Source organism: Chelon labrosus (assembly GCF_963514085.1).
Source record: "Chelon labrosus genome assembly, chromosome: 5".
Classification (NCBI taxonomy): Eukaryota; Metazoa; Chordata; class Actinopteri; order Mugiliformes; family Mugilidae; genus Chelon; species Chelon labrosus.
The window spans coordinates 7,941,364-7,954,156 of NC_140341.1; the positions used below are offsets into that span (position 1 = coordinate 7,941,364).

The 12,793-nt window shown below is 42.7% G+C and overlaps 1 protein-coding gene across 1 annotated transcript in view; it reads right to left on the reverse strand.

Moving 5' to 3' along the window:
- Positions 1-12,793, reverse strand: part of neb (nebulin) — a 55,340-nt gene that overhangs the window by 34,312 nt on the left and 8,235 nt on the right. The window contains exons 19-60 of the mRNA XM_084544688.1: positions 12,501-12,698; positions 12,283-12,390; positions 12,065-12,163; positions 11,860-11,964; positions 11,589-11,696; positions 11,155-11,466; positions 10,858-11,064; positions 10,655-10,759; positions 10,460-10,567; positions 10,062-10,373; positions 9,765-9,971; positions 9,521-9,625; positions 9,297-9,404; positions 8,868-9,179; positions 8,501-8,707; positions 8,293-8,397; positions 8,073-8,180; positions 7,666-7,977; positions 7,376-7,582; positions 7,171-7,275; positions 6,979-7,086; positions 6,501-6,812; positions 6,190-6,396; positions 5,991-6,095; positions 5,759-5,866; positions 5,352-5,663; positions 5,057-5,260; positions 4,712-4,816; positions 4,488-4,595; positions 4,048-4,359; positions 3,747-3,950; positions 3,516-3,620; positions 3,039-3,146; positions 2,632-2,943; positions 2,325-2,528; positions 2,118-2,222; positions 1,913-2,020; positions 1,394-1,705; positions 1,091-1,294; positions 898-1,002; positions 436-543; positions 35-346 (exon numbers count right to left, since the gene is read on the reverse strand). Of these exons, the coding sequence (XP_084400814.1) occupies positions 35-346; positions 436-543; positions 898-1,002; positions 1,091-1,294; positions 1,394-1,705; positions 1,913-2,020; positions 2,118-2,222; positions 2,325-2,528; positions 2,632-2,943; positions 3,039-3,146; positions 3,516-3,620; positions 3,747-3,950; positions 4,048-4,359; positions 4,488-4,595; positions 4,712-4,816; positions 5,057-5,260; positions 5,352-5,663; positions 5,759-5,866; positions 5,991-6,095; positions 6,190-6,396; positions 6,501-6,812; positions 6,979-7,086; positions 7,171-7,275; positions 7,376-7,582; positions 7,666-7,977; positions 8,073-8,180; positions 8,293-8,397; positions 8,501-8,707; positions 8,868-9,179; positions 9,297-9,404; positions 9,521-9,625; positions 9,765-9,971; positions 10,062-10,373; positions 10,460-10,567; positions 10,655-10,759; positions 10,858-11,064; positions 11,155-11,466; positions 11,589-11,696; positions 11,860-11,964; positions 12,065-12,163; positions 12,283-12,390; positions 12,501-12,698 (7,506 nt within the window). The remainder of the gene's footprint in view (positions 1-34; positions 347-435; positions 544-897; positions 1,003-1,090; positions 1,295-1,393; positions 1,706-1,912; positions 2,021-2,117; positions 2,223-2,324; positions 2,529-2,631; positions 2,944-3,038; positions 3,147-3,515; positions 3,621-3,746; positions 3,951-4,047; positions 4,360-4,487; positions 4,596-4,711; positions 4,817-5,056; positions 5,261-5,351; positions 5,664-5,758; positions 5,867-5,990; positions 6,096-6,189; positions 6,397-6,500; positions 6,813-6,978; positions 7,087-7,170; positions 7,276-7,375; positions 7,583-7,665; positions 7,978-8,072; positions 8,181-8,292; positions 8,398-8,500; positions 8,708-8,867; positions 9,180-9,296; positions 9,405-9,520; positions 9,626-9,764; positions 9,972-10,061; positions 10,374-10,459; positions 10,568-10,654; positions 10,760-10,857; positions 11,065-11,154; positions 11,467-11,588; positions 11,697-11,859; positions 11,965-12,064; positions 12,164-12,282; positions 12,391-12,500; positions 12,699-12,793) is intronic.

Below are 12,793 nucleotides of genomic sequence, written 5' to 3' on the forward strand. Positions count from 1 at the left end.
TGGGATACATTGACTATATCACAGAAGGGCTCACATCACTCTGAAGATCATAGGCTTTCCTGGCCTGGACGACATCATTGGAGTCCGGCAGGCAGGTCCACTGGTGCAGACGGGTGATGTAGTTGGCGTGGTTGACCTGAATCTGGCATTTCTTAGCCAGCTCAAGGCTCAGCATGTCCACTGGCAGGTGGAACTTGGTCTTGGACTTGTTGAAGTCCTTCTTGTACAGAGCATCACTGGCGATCTTGGCTGAGTTCAGAGCCAGCATGATCAGAGGGTCCTCTTCCACACAGCGAGCACCGATGTGGTGGCCGACCTGCTTACGGTATCCTGTCTTGTACTTGTACTGCGGAAATCAGTGGGAAATGGATTATGTTACAACTAGAACGTTAATTTATATTATGCCAATATGTAAATCACATAAGCAGTACTCACGTCACTGATGATGTCCCTGGAGGCCTTAGCCAATTTGACAGAGACTGCATCCACAGGAAGGAAGTAGCCTTTACTGATTGTCTCCTCAAAACCTTGTCTGTATAGTTTCTGCAAAAACAAGATATGTATGAATATGTTTAACAACTTAAACAAAGGTTCAAGTTCTGGCACACAATTATCGGTTGTAAAGCCAAGTAAGGTTTGCAGTAAGGAAATCCAATCCAATGTATCTCACCAGGATGGTACATCAAGGCATTGTAATCTAAATTAGGCTTAAAGAGGTTCATAAGGAAACACAACGAACCAAAAAGAGGGCTCCATATTCTGTGGAAATGACTGTTAATTGTTAAAAGGTTGTCGAGCTTACATGACAAGAGCAATTCTTGCTGACATAGCTATAGCAGAGATCACATATCAAATAAAGTACTGTTCATATTCATGTGCAAAAGAAAATATACTAACCCTGCTCATGTTGATAGCATTTTGTTGAGAGAGGACGATCTCAGGAGTGTCAGGTTTAATGTGCAGCTTGGTCTTATCTTTCTCCCACGCCTCGATGTAAAGGCGCTGCAACAAATCACAAATAAACCCAGTGTTAATTGGTAATGGTAACGACCAGAGAGAGATGGCAAATTGAGTTAACAGTGAATTCCACCTGGTTCATGGTCAAGGCGTTGTTCTTTGCCAGAACAATGTTCATGGCATCTGTGGGGCTAGTGAATGGAACAGTGCTGGGGTGCTGGCGGTACTTCCTATCGCTCAGAATCTCTCCACATTTCTTGGCTTTTTCCACGTCAAGTGAGCCAATGGGGACCCAGCCCATGCCCTGGAGCCACTTCAGGTCAGCTTTGTAGACAGCCTGTGAAGATCAGTAGCATGGTGTTTAATTTCTGATACACTTTGTAGCATGAATATAAAATGAAAGGCCATCAGAAGCAATCATGAAAGCCACACTTACATCACTCTGGAGGTCATATGCGTGTCTGGCCTGGACAACGTCGGTGGAGTCTGGCAGGCAGGTCCAGTTGTGCAGGCGGGTGATGTAGTTGGCGTGGTTGACCTGAATCTGGTTCTTCTTGGCCAGTTCAAAGGCCATCATGTCCACTGGCAGGTGGAACTTAGTCTTGGACTTGTTGAAGTCCTTCTTGTACAGAGCATCACTGGCAATCCTGGCTGAGTTCAGAGCCAGCACGAGCAGAGGGTCGTCCTGGATGCAGCGAGCACCGATGTGGTGGCCGACCTGCTTACGGTATCCTGTCTTGTACTTGTACTGATGAAATCAGTGGAAAATGGTTCATGTTACAACTAGAACGTTAATTTATAGTATGTCAATATGTAAATACGGTTACGGTATCCTGTCTTGTACTTGTACTAGATAAAAAAATGACATAATTACAACGGGTAGAACAAAATATTTTATTCCCCTTTTTTAATTTGGTGGGTAAACTTTAATTAATTCAGTAAATTAAACACTTACATCACTGGCAATGTCCCTAGAAGCCCTGGCTGCAATGATGGAAACTGCATCGTTGCGCAGATCGTAGCCCTTCTTCTTGGCATCCTCATGAGCCTGTGTGTACTTTTTCTGTAAACAAATGCAAATATCCCATGGATGTTAAGTATACCATTAAAATGTAATATGTAATAAATTGAGGCGCCACAACTGTTTTATCTTAACATACCAAGCTGTAGTTGACATTGTTTGCTTTGGCGAGAAGAACATCCATAGCATCTGGCATGATGTGGATCTTGGTCTTGTCATTCTCCCAGGCCTCAGTGTATGCTTTCTGCAGACACACAAACACACATCACAACAATTTAACAACGTCATGACCTGTGCAAGCATGCATTTTAAATAAATCATTTTCACTTTGAATATGATTTCATACCTGGTTCATAACCTGAGCATTGGCCTTAGCCAACACCAAGGGCATGTGGTCGGTTGTCATTTTGAATTTATAGTTGCTTGGGTGCTGACGATACTTTATTTCACTCAAGACCTCTCCGGCTTTCTTTGCCTTCTCAACATCCAGTGAACCTATAGGCACCCATCCAATACCCTGCATCAGCCTCTGATCCTCTTTGTAAACAGCCTGAGGGGGAAAAAAAAATTATTAAATATTAAATATTGTTGAGAACAATACATTTATACACGTGGAGAAATGCCCCAGATTAAATGCAAGGATTCATACGTACATCGCTCTGCAGGTTATATGCATGTCTGGCCAGGACCACGTCGTTGGAGTCCGGCAGGCAGGTCCAGTTGTGCAGGCGGGTGATGTAGTTGGCATGGTTGACCTGAATCTGGCATTTCTTGGCCAGCTCAAGGCTCAGCATGTCCACTGGCAGGTTGAACTTGGTCTTGGACTTGTTGAAGTCCTTCTTGTACAGAGCATCACTGGCAATCTTGGCTGAGTTCAGAGCCAGCACGAGGAGAGGGTCGTCCTGGATGCTGCGAGCACCGATGTGGTGGCCGACCTGCTTACGGTATCCTGTCTTGTACTTGTACTGGGGTGAAAAAGGAGAAAATAAAATGTCATATTTAAATGTAAAGTGAGAGACACGAAGTAACTGTTCAGCAACGGTGAAATCCAGCAGCTTACATCACTGGCAATGTCCCTGGTAGCCCTGGCTGCAATGATGGAAATGGCATCATTGCGCAGATCGTAGCCCTTCTTCTTGGCATCTTCATTAGCCTGTTTGTACTTTTTCTGAAAAAAGATCACAAACATCCCAAGTGGGAAAGGGTAAAGGTGAGTATCTATCATTTGTTTTGATGCCAGATATGATCATGATCATATCACATTAAATTAAGTCAAATAAACTGATTATTCAAAGCAAAATAATATTATTATATAATAAAATTAATAACATAAAATAATAAATTTCACTGAACATTTAGCTGACTACCTTTAAAATAATTTCACAAATACAAATGGACAAATATTATAAAAATAAAACATCCTTAGTAATGTTGCAAGACTGAATTCAATCATATCACTCAGACCTACGTAAAAGTAACCCAAATATTGGGTTGAGAGTTGCTTAAACATTGTAAAATACTATAATGCTGAACATACCACGCTGTAGTTGACACTGTTTGCTTTGGCAAGAAGTACATCCATGGCATCAGGCATGACATGGATCTTCGTCTTGTCCTTCTCCCAGTTTTCAATGTATGTTTTCTGCAGGAGTGGAAAAATGTTTATTGACATTATGAACCAGGCAGATAAACTTATCATGTAATAGCTCAACAGAGTGAGTTTGTATTATTTACATTTAACAGACTCTCAGGATTGATGATTTCATACCTGGTTCATAACCTGAGCATTGGCCTTAGCCAACACCAAGGGCATGTCTTCAGTTGTCATTTTGAATTTGAAGTTGCTTGGGTGCTGACGATACTTTATTTCGCTCAGGATCTCACCAGCTTTCTTCGCCTTCTCAACATCCAGTGAACCTATAGGCACCCATCCAATACCCTGCAACATCTTCAGCTCCTCTTTGTAAACAGCCTGAGGAAAACAACAAGAATTTGTTATTGTGAAAGTTTTCCCACAACTGACAAATGGTGACTTCCTAACAACATGAATTTTAAACACTTATACTCACATCACTCTGTATGTCATAAGCGCGTCTGGCTTGGACAACGTCAGTGGAGTCCGGCAGGCAGGTCCAGTTGTGCAGGCGGGTGATGTAGTGGGTGTGGTTGACCTGAATCTGGTTCTTCTTGGCCAGTTCAAATGCCATCATGTCCACTGGCAGGTTGAACTTGGTCTTGGACTTGTTGAAGTCCTTCTTGTACAGAGCATCACTGGCGATCTTGGCTGAGTTCAGAGCCAGCATGAGCAGAGGGTCGTCCTGGACGCTGCGAGCTCCGATGTGGTGGCCGACCTGCTTACGGTATCCTGTCTTGTACTTGTACTGTCAATGAACAACAAAACCTCTAATTAAAATGTTATGGTCACAGTAAAAACATTATACCAGTAATATGTTTTAGCTGAAATTGTAATTCAAGCTATTTGCAAAGAGTGAAAATTCAAGTAATTTACATCGCTGGCAATGTCTCTGGTGGCCCTCGCTGCGATGATGGAAATGGCATCATTACGTAGGTCATATCCCTTCTTCTTGGCCTCTTCGTTGGCTTGTTTGTACGTATTCTGCATAAAGGGAAAAAGAAATACACTTCAAGCATCCTCTATAAACTGTATTATGAAGCATTCTGTTTCAAAGACAGCAGCTTACACGTTTCAAAGGATGTTTGAGAGGGACTCACCAGACTGTAGTTGACCTTATTTGCTTTGGCCAGTACAATATCCATGGCATCAGGCATGACATGGATGGTAGTCTTGTCTATTTCCCAGGCTTGAGTGTAAGCTTTCTGAAAAGTTAGATCATTTTTGTTCAGTTGTGATGGATAACATACTGTATATTTTATCCACTATGCAAACGATGTGATATTATTTTTCACAGAAGAAACTTGCTTTAAACATAGTAGAATTAAGAGATGTTCAGGATCTAACTGATGTTATATCACTCATATATTCAATAAGCTGGTTATATTAGATTTTACTGAATTATCAGCATTGCCTTGATCATAATTTTTAAAATGATTTCATACCTTGTTCATTACGTCAGCATTGGCCTTGGCCAGGACCATGGGCATGTCTTCGGTTGTGACTTTAAATTTGTAGTTGCTTGGGTGCTGGCGATACTTATGTTCACTCAGGATCTCACCAGCTTTCTTCGCCTTCTCAACGTCCAATGAACCTATTGGCACCCAACCAATACCCTGCAACATCTTCAGCTCCTCCTTGTACACAGCCTGGAGAAAACAACACATGTGTTTAGTTACGGTGTAATATCTTCCACATACATATCTGTTATACAGATTATAAGCAAGGATTCATACTCACATCACTCTGTATGTCATAAGCGTGTCTGGCCTGGACCACGTCAGTGGAGTCTGGCAGGCAGGTCCAGTTGTGCAGGCGGGTGATGTAGTTGGCATGGTTGACCTGAATCTGGTTCTTCTTGGCCAGTTCAAAGGCCATCATGTCCACTGGCAGGTGGAACTTGGTCTTGGACTTGTTGAAGTCCTTCTTGTACAGAGCATCACTGGCGATCTTGGCTGAGTTCAGAGCCAGCATGAGCAGAGGGTCGTCCTGGATGCAGCGAGCACCGATGTGGTGGCCGACCTGCTTACGGTATCCCGTCTTGTACTTGTACTGTGAAAAGCAACAGTGAGAATGTCAATCGGCAAACATAAGAAATTATATGTGGAGAAAGCAGTACAGCATAGAAAATACACACAAACACTTACATCACTGGCAATAGCAGTGGAGGCCTTGGCTGCCTGGACCGCAATGGCATCTGCACGGAAATTATGGCCCTTTTTCTTGGACAGCTCATTATCCAGTTTGTACCGTTTCTGAAGAGAGAAAATTAATAGTATCACAAAAAAGTGCATATGTATCTTGAATTAGTGACTTCCTGACTGTAAGTCTCTAAGTCTGTAAGTGTCACCCATACTGTAGTAAAGTATTACACCATACCTCACTGTAGTTTTTCTTGTTTTCTCTGGCCAGAACAATGTCCATTGCATCAGGCATGATGTGGATGGAAGTCTTGTCTTTTTCCCAGGCTTTTGAGTAGGATTGCTAAAAAAAAAAAAAAAATGTGGTACTTGGTTGAATTTCACATAAGTAGAAAAAATAATATTCTGTCATAATCTTGACAAGTCACATCCAGTACCTTATCCATGATCTGGTTGTTGGCAGAGGCCAGCACCAGGTCCATAGAGTGCATGTCTTTGGTGAATTTGAAGTTCCAGGGTTGTTGACGGTAACGTGTCTCATTGAGGGCCAGTCCGGCTACTTTTGCTTTCTCAACATCCAGCGATCCAATAGGAACCCATCCAATTCCTCTGATGTAGTTTGTATATTCACTCTTGTACTGGTTCTGAGGGAGGATATTAACAAAAAACGTATTACTTCCCCAATGCAGCACAGCTACAGTAGTACATGCAGTAAAGGAAACGTCGGTGTAAATGTGTGTATACATACATCACTGGCAATGAACTGCATGTTACGAGCCAGTTGCAGGTTCATTGCATCAGGCAGCACGGTGTAACGGGGGTTATGCTGCTTGTAGCCAGTAAAGGTCTGCACTGCTGAGGCATGTTTAGCATGGACCACACTCATCATGTCCACTGGGGTGTGATACTTCAGCTTGGCCTTGTGGTAGTCCTTCTTATAGTTCTTGTCACTCTGCAGTCTGGCCACCTCCATGTAGTGAACCAGCAGGGGATCATCCTGAATGCTGCGGAAGCCAACATGGTGGCCTCTGGCCTTCTCATAAGCCAGCTTGTACTTGTACTGTACAAAATAAGAGGTATGATGAATATCTCTAAGAAATACAGTTGAATAATATTAAGAATTGCATAACCACAATTTACATTACTGGCACATAATTTGCCATTCAAAGAGACTGCAGTGAATTTCTACAAATGTATTTTTGAACACATTTTTATTAAAGACTTACATTACTGGCAATAGTGGTACCGGACTTTGCAGCCACAATGGAGATGGCATCTGGTTTGAGGTGGTAGCCCTTGTTGGCCATCTCCACAACACCAGCTTTGTAAAGTTTCTGTAAAAGACAAAGCAGCGTTTACAACCACAAACTGATTACATTATCAATATGCAGTAATTTCATTTGATGAATTCCCCTTACATTGCTCATGTTCAGAGCATTAGCCTTGGCCAGGACAATCTCAGGAGCATCTGGCATGATGTGGACTGTCAGTTTGTCCTTCTCCCACGCTGCAGTGTATGATTTCTGTAAACAATGACGTTATAAACGAATTATAATGACTATATACACAATTACTAACGTCATTTTTGTGGGTAAAAAGACTTTAGAGGTAAAAAGGTTGCACCTTGTTCATGATCTGGTTGTTGGCAGTTGCCAGAGCCACATCCATGGAGTCCATCAGTTTTTTAAACTTGAAGTTAGAGGGATGAGTGCGGTACTTGTGCTCACTCAGAATCTGACCGCCAACTTTAGCGGTCTCAACTGCAAGTGAACCAATAGGGACCCATCCGATACCTCTGATATAGTTGTTCCATTCTGACTTGTAGTTAAACTGAAAAAGAAATGTAAGACGTCATGACTCAACAGACCATATTCAAAGTTTTTGTGAGCATAACACAATAATTTCAAACTTACGTCACTAGCATTGATGTTCATGGTGCGAGCAAGCTCGAGGTTCATGGCATCAGGGAGGAGAACATTACTGTGCTGGATCTTCCTGTATCCAGCCATGGTCTGAGCAGCAGAGGCCTGCTTGGCATGGACTACACTCAGCATGTCCACTGGGGTGTGATACTTCAGCTTGGCCTTGTGGTAGTCCTTCTTGTAGTTCTTGTCACTCTGCAGTTTAGCCACCTCCATGTAGTGAACCAGCAGGGGATCATCCTGAATGCTGCGGAAGCCGACATGGTGGCCCCTGGCCTTCTCATAAGCCAGCTTGTACTTGTACTGTAATTCATAAACAAAAATATTTGTTTACCATGAGTGACGGGTTGTAGGAAATCAACTTTTTGGTTTGGAACAGGGATTTAGTTCCAACTTACATTACTGGCAATAGTGGTACCAGACTTGGCGGCCACAATGGGGATGGCGTCTGCTTTAAGGTGGTAGCCCTTGTTGGCCATCTCCACCACACCAGCTTTGTAAAGTTTCTGTAAAAGAAACATAAGAACTTATAAGATGACACTACCTGGACAGTGCATGAAATGTCACAACACAGACATCAATCATATACAGTGTATATATTCCATTTTAATGCCTTACATTGCTCATGTTCAGAGCGTTAGCCTTGGCCAGGACAATCTCAGGAGCATCTGGCATGACGTGGACAGTCAGTTTGTCCTTCTCCCACGCTGAAGTGTAGGCTTTCTGTAAATCAAGCAATCAGAAAAACAAATGAATCACGGTATCTATTAACAAGAGTAGTGTTTATATTTCGTGACTCTGCATTATAGATTTGTGCGTGCTGCACCTTGTTCATGATCTGGTTGTTGGCCGAAGCCAGAGCCAAGTCCATGGAGTCCATCAGTTTGCTGAATTTGAAGTTGGATGGATGAGTGCGGTACTTGTTGTCACTCTGAATCGCACCACCGACTTTAGCGGTCTCAACTGCAAGTGAACCAATAGGGACCCATCCGACACCTCTGACATAGTTGTTCCACTCGGCTTTGTAATCACACTGAAGATAAACAGAACATGTGGTTATGATACACACGGGTTCTGTTGTTAAAGCGAATCATTAAAAAAAAAAAGAGAAAAAGGTTAAGAATAAATGTGTCAATTAAGCACACTAGATTTAAAAGAAACAGTTCATGGATGTGACTGTCGCTGCTACTCACGTCACTCGACTGGGTGTTCATGGTTCGACACCGCTGCAGGTGCAAGTTGTCAGGAAGAAGAAAGTAGTTGTGAGGGACTTTTCTGTAACCAGTATACGTCTGAACAGCAGAGGCCTGCTTGGCGTGCACCACACTCATCATGTCCACCGGGGTGTGATACTTCAGCTTGGCCTTGTGGTAGTCCTTCTTGTAGTTCTTGTCACTCTGCAGTTTAGCCACCTCCATGTAGTGAACCAGAAGAGGATCGTCCTGGAGGCTGCGGAAGCCAACGTGGTGGCCTCTGGCCTTCTCATACGCTTTCTTATATTGAACCTAAAAGAAAAAGGAATATAAAATAGTTATGCATACACCATGTTTGGAAAAAAGTGCCGAATATCTATATATGCAGTATAAATATTTTATTTAGATTGATTATTATTTTTTACGTACATTGCTGGCAATGTGTCTGCCTTGTTTGGCATGCAAGATTGGAATAGCATCAGGCTTCAAGTCGTATCCCTTGGCAATGTCTTCCAGCCACTTGTGCTTGTAGTGACTCTGCAAATAGACAGCAACATGTTGTAAAGTCAGGGAAATCATATTCCTTTAATTTACTTACTTATCTGGCTGATACAACACTGTATAACTTCAATATATTTCTTCTGGGCTCAAACCTCGCTAATACTCTGGGCATTGAATTTAGCCTGGAGGAACTCAGGACTGTCGGCTGGCAGATGATAGGTGTGCATGAACTTCTCGCCAGAAGCTTTGTATGCAGTCTAGTGGGAAGAGAAGAGAGGAGTGAATTTTAAAAGTATACTTGATAAAAAAAAAAAAAGTTTCCAACTGATATACAGTTTATCCATACTTCCCACATATTTTAATAAAGATAACAAAGTGAAGCACAAGTATTCTTACATTGTCCATCTGCTTGGAGTTGGTCAAAGCCAAAACCATGTTCATGGCGTCAGTCTTGCTTGTAAACTTGAGAGTACTGGGATGCTGGCGGTAGCCTCTCTCATCCAGCGCAGCTTTAGCAGCTTTGGCTTTCTCAACATCCACAGACCCAATGGGGACCCACCCAGCACCTCTATAGTAGTTGTTGTAATCTGCTTTGTAGACATTCTGTTGGAATAAAGAGAACGTCAAATTTTAAAGTATACATACAGCATGCAAGCATAACACCACAGCAAAACACACAAAGTGAAAACATACATCGCTCTGAATCTCCATCATGTTGCGACACCGCTGCAGGTGCATGTTGTCAGGAAGAAGAAAGAAGCTGTGAGGGATCTTCTTGTATCCAGCCATCGTCTGAACTGCGGAGGCATGCTTGGCGTGGACAGCACTCATCATGTCCACTGGGGTGTGATACTTCAGCTTGGCCTTGTGGTAGTCCTTCTTGTAGTTCTTCTCGCTCTGCATTTTAGCCACCTGCATGTAGTGAACCAGCAGAGGATCGTCCTGGAGGCTGCGGAAGCCAACATGGTGGCCCCTTGCCTTCTCATAAGCCAGCTTGTACTTGTACTGTATAAAAGGAGAGGTATGATGAATATCATTAAAAAATACAGTAACATTTAAATAATATTAGCACTTGCATAATCACAACTTACATTACTGGCAATGTCTCTTGAAGATTTTGCTGCAACAATGGGGATGGAATCTTCCTTCACGTGATGTCCTTTGAGCAGATCTTGACGATGAGCATAGGTGTAATAATTCTAAATGAAAAGACAATCAGTTATATTAGGTTATTTTTTTTATATGCACAATGGCTGGGAAATATTACATGTGACTGTGAAACTAACCTGGCTGATGTTGACAGCGTTGTATCTGGCTTGCATCAGTTCAGGAACATCAGGAGGGAGATGGTAAGTGTGCATGAACTTCTCTCCGCTGGCTTTATACTCTTTCTGGATAATCACAATGAAGAGATGGATTTAAGTCTGTTCCGCTAAAGGAATTCACCCACTGAAATGATTTTATTTGTATTTGTGTTCCTCCTACGTACCATATTCATGATCTTGGCATTGGTCTTAGCCAGCTCCATGCTCATGGAGTCGGTGGAACTGGTGAATTTGAGGGTGTCGGGGTGCTGTCTGTACTTTTTCTCATTCAGAGCTGCTGCTGCTGCCTTGGACCTTTCCACATCAATGGAACCAATTGGAACCCAGCCAACTCCCTTGACCGAGGACTCATAATCCTGTTTATAGTTGTACTGGAAAATAAGAGAAATCAAAAAAAGCGTAATTAGACCATCTTTTAGGAAAAGTATTTATCTAGATTATAGCTAGAGCAAAGTTCTTACATCACTGGAATTGAAGTTCATGGTGCGAGCAAGGCCCAGACTCATAGAGTCGGGCAGAAGACAGTAATTATGATGGTGCTGCTTGTAGCCAGTAAAGGTCTGCACTGCTGAGGCATGTTTAGCATGGACCACACTCATCATGTCCACTGGGGTGTGATACTTCAGCTTAGCCTTGTGGTAGTCCTTCTTATAGTTCTTGTCACTCTGCAGCCTGGCCACCTCCATGTAGTGAACCAGCAGAGGATCGTCCTGGAGGCTACGGAAGCCAACGTGGTGGCCTCTGGCCTTCTCGTAAGCCTTTTTATACTGGACCTATGAGTTAAAGCACATATGGGATCTCAAATGATTTGCCATTGAAACAATTACGTGATGCAGCAAGATGCACAGCACATTTGGTGCATGCCATGTCAAAATCAGTCTTTTCGAAAACTTACATCACTGGCAGCGTGTCTGGCTGCTTTGGCGGCAACAATAGGGATGGCATCCGGCTTCAGGTCATAACCTTTAGCAATGATCTCCTCCCAGCCAACCTTGTAGTAGTTCTGAAATCACAGATGGACAAAAACAAAAGATGTGAACACAGATGGATCCATTTAGATAATCCTTTAATTTCTATGTACCTGAACTTACAGCACCATGTGGGATTTATGGGAAGTATATGGTTTACATAATAAACCTCTCAGTCTCAGTATTTGTGTGTATCACCTTGCTGATGTTGTAGGCGTTGCACTTGGCCTGTTGGAACTCAGGAATATCAGGTGGCAGAGAGTACTTCTGATGGATCTCATGGAGACCTCTCTTGTAGAACAGCTACAAAGGAAGGAAGGAAACACGGCCATAAGAACATAAGTCACATGTGCCACACTTAGAAAAAAACTAAACAGTCTTCTCAAAAGTGATCTTCACTCACATCACTCCTCTGAAGCTGGTTGACTTTGGACTGCAACATGATGGGATGGTCATCAATAGACGTGAAGGGGATTTTGTCTGGATGTACTCTGTATTTTCTCTGAAAGAGACAAACACATTAATGGTAAAACTTACTAAAAGCAGTCAAATATGTATATTTTTTATGTCAGTTTTTATGGTGAAGGTGTGTACAGGAAGGCAACGCTGGCATACACGTACCTCACTAAGGATCTGAGCAGCATTCTTAGCCCTTTCCACGTCCATGGCGCCAAAGGGGATCCATGGGGAACCCTTGGTGTAGGTGTTGTAGTCCGACTTGTACTCATTCTTTGATGTAGACAAAACAAAAGTAATGGCGTGAGTGGACACATAGTTAATCTCACAACAACTATAAGTCATGACTGAACTGTCAGCAGTAGGGTCTCGTCTGTACTTACGTTACTCTGGATGATGTTAGCCTTCTTGGCCAGGTCCAGCAGCACACTGTCGTAGGGAAGGAAGTAGTTGGGGTTGATCTTCCTGTAGCCAGCCATGCTGGCAATCCCCTGTGACTTCTTGGCTAAGGTGACTGACATCATATCCAGAGGTGTGTGATACTTGGTCTTTATCTTTTCATAGTTCTTTTTATATTCACGCTGCGGAGATATCAGTAAGAGATTGTCAAAACAGTGTCCTCAACTCTAATGATTTTATAGTAAAGAAAGTGTATAAGAAATGAACACATAGTGAG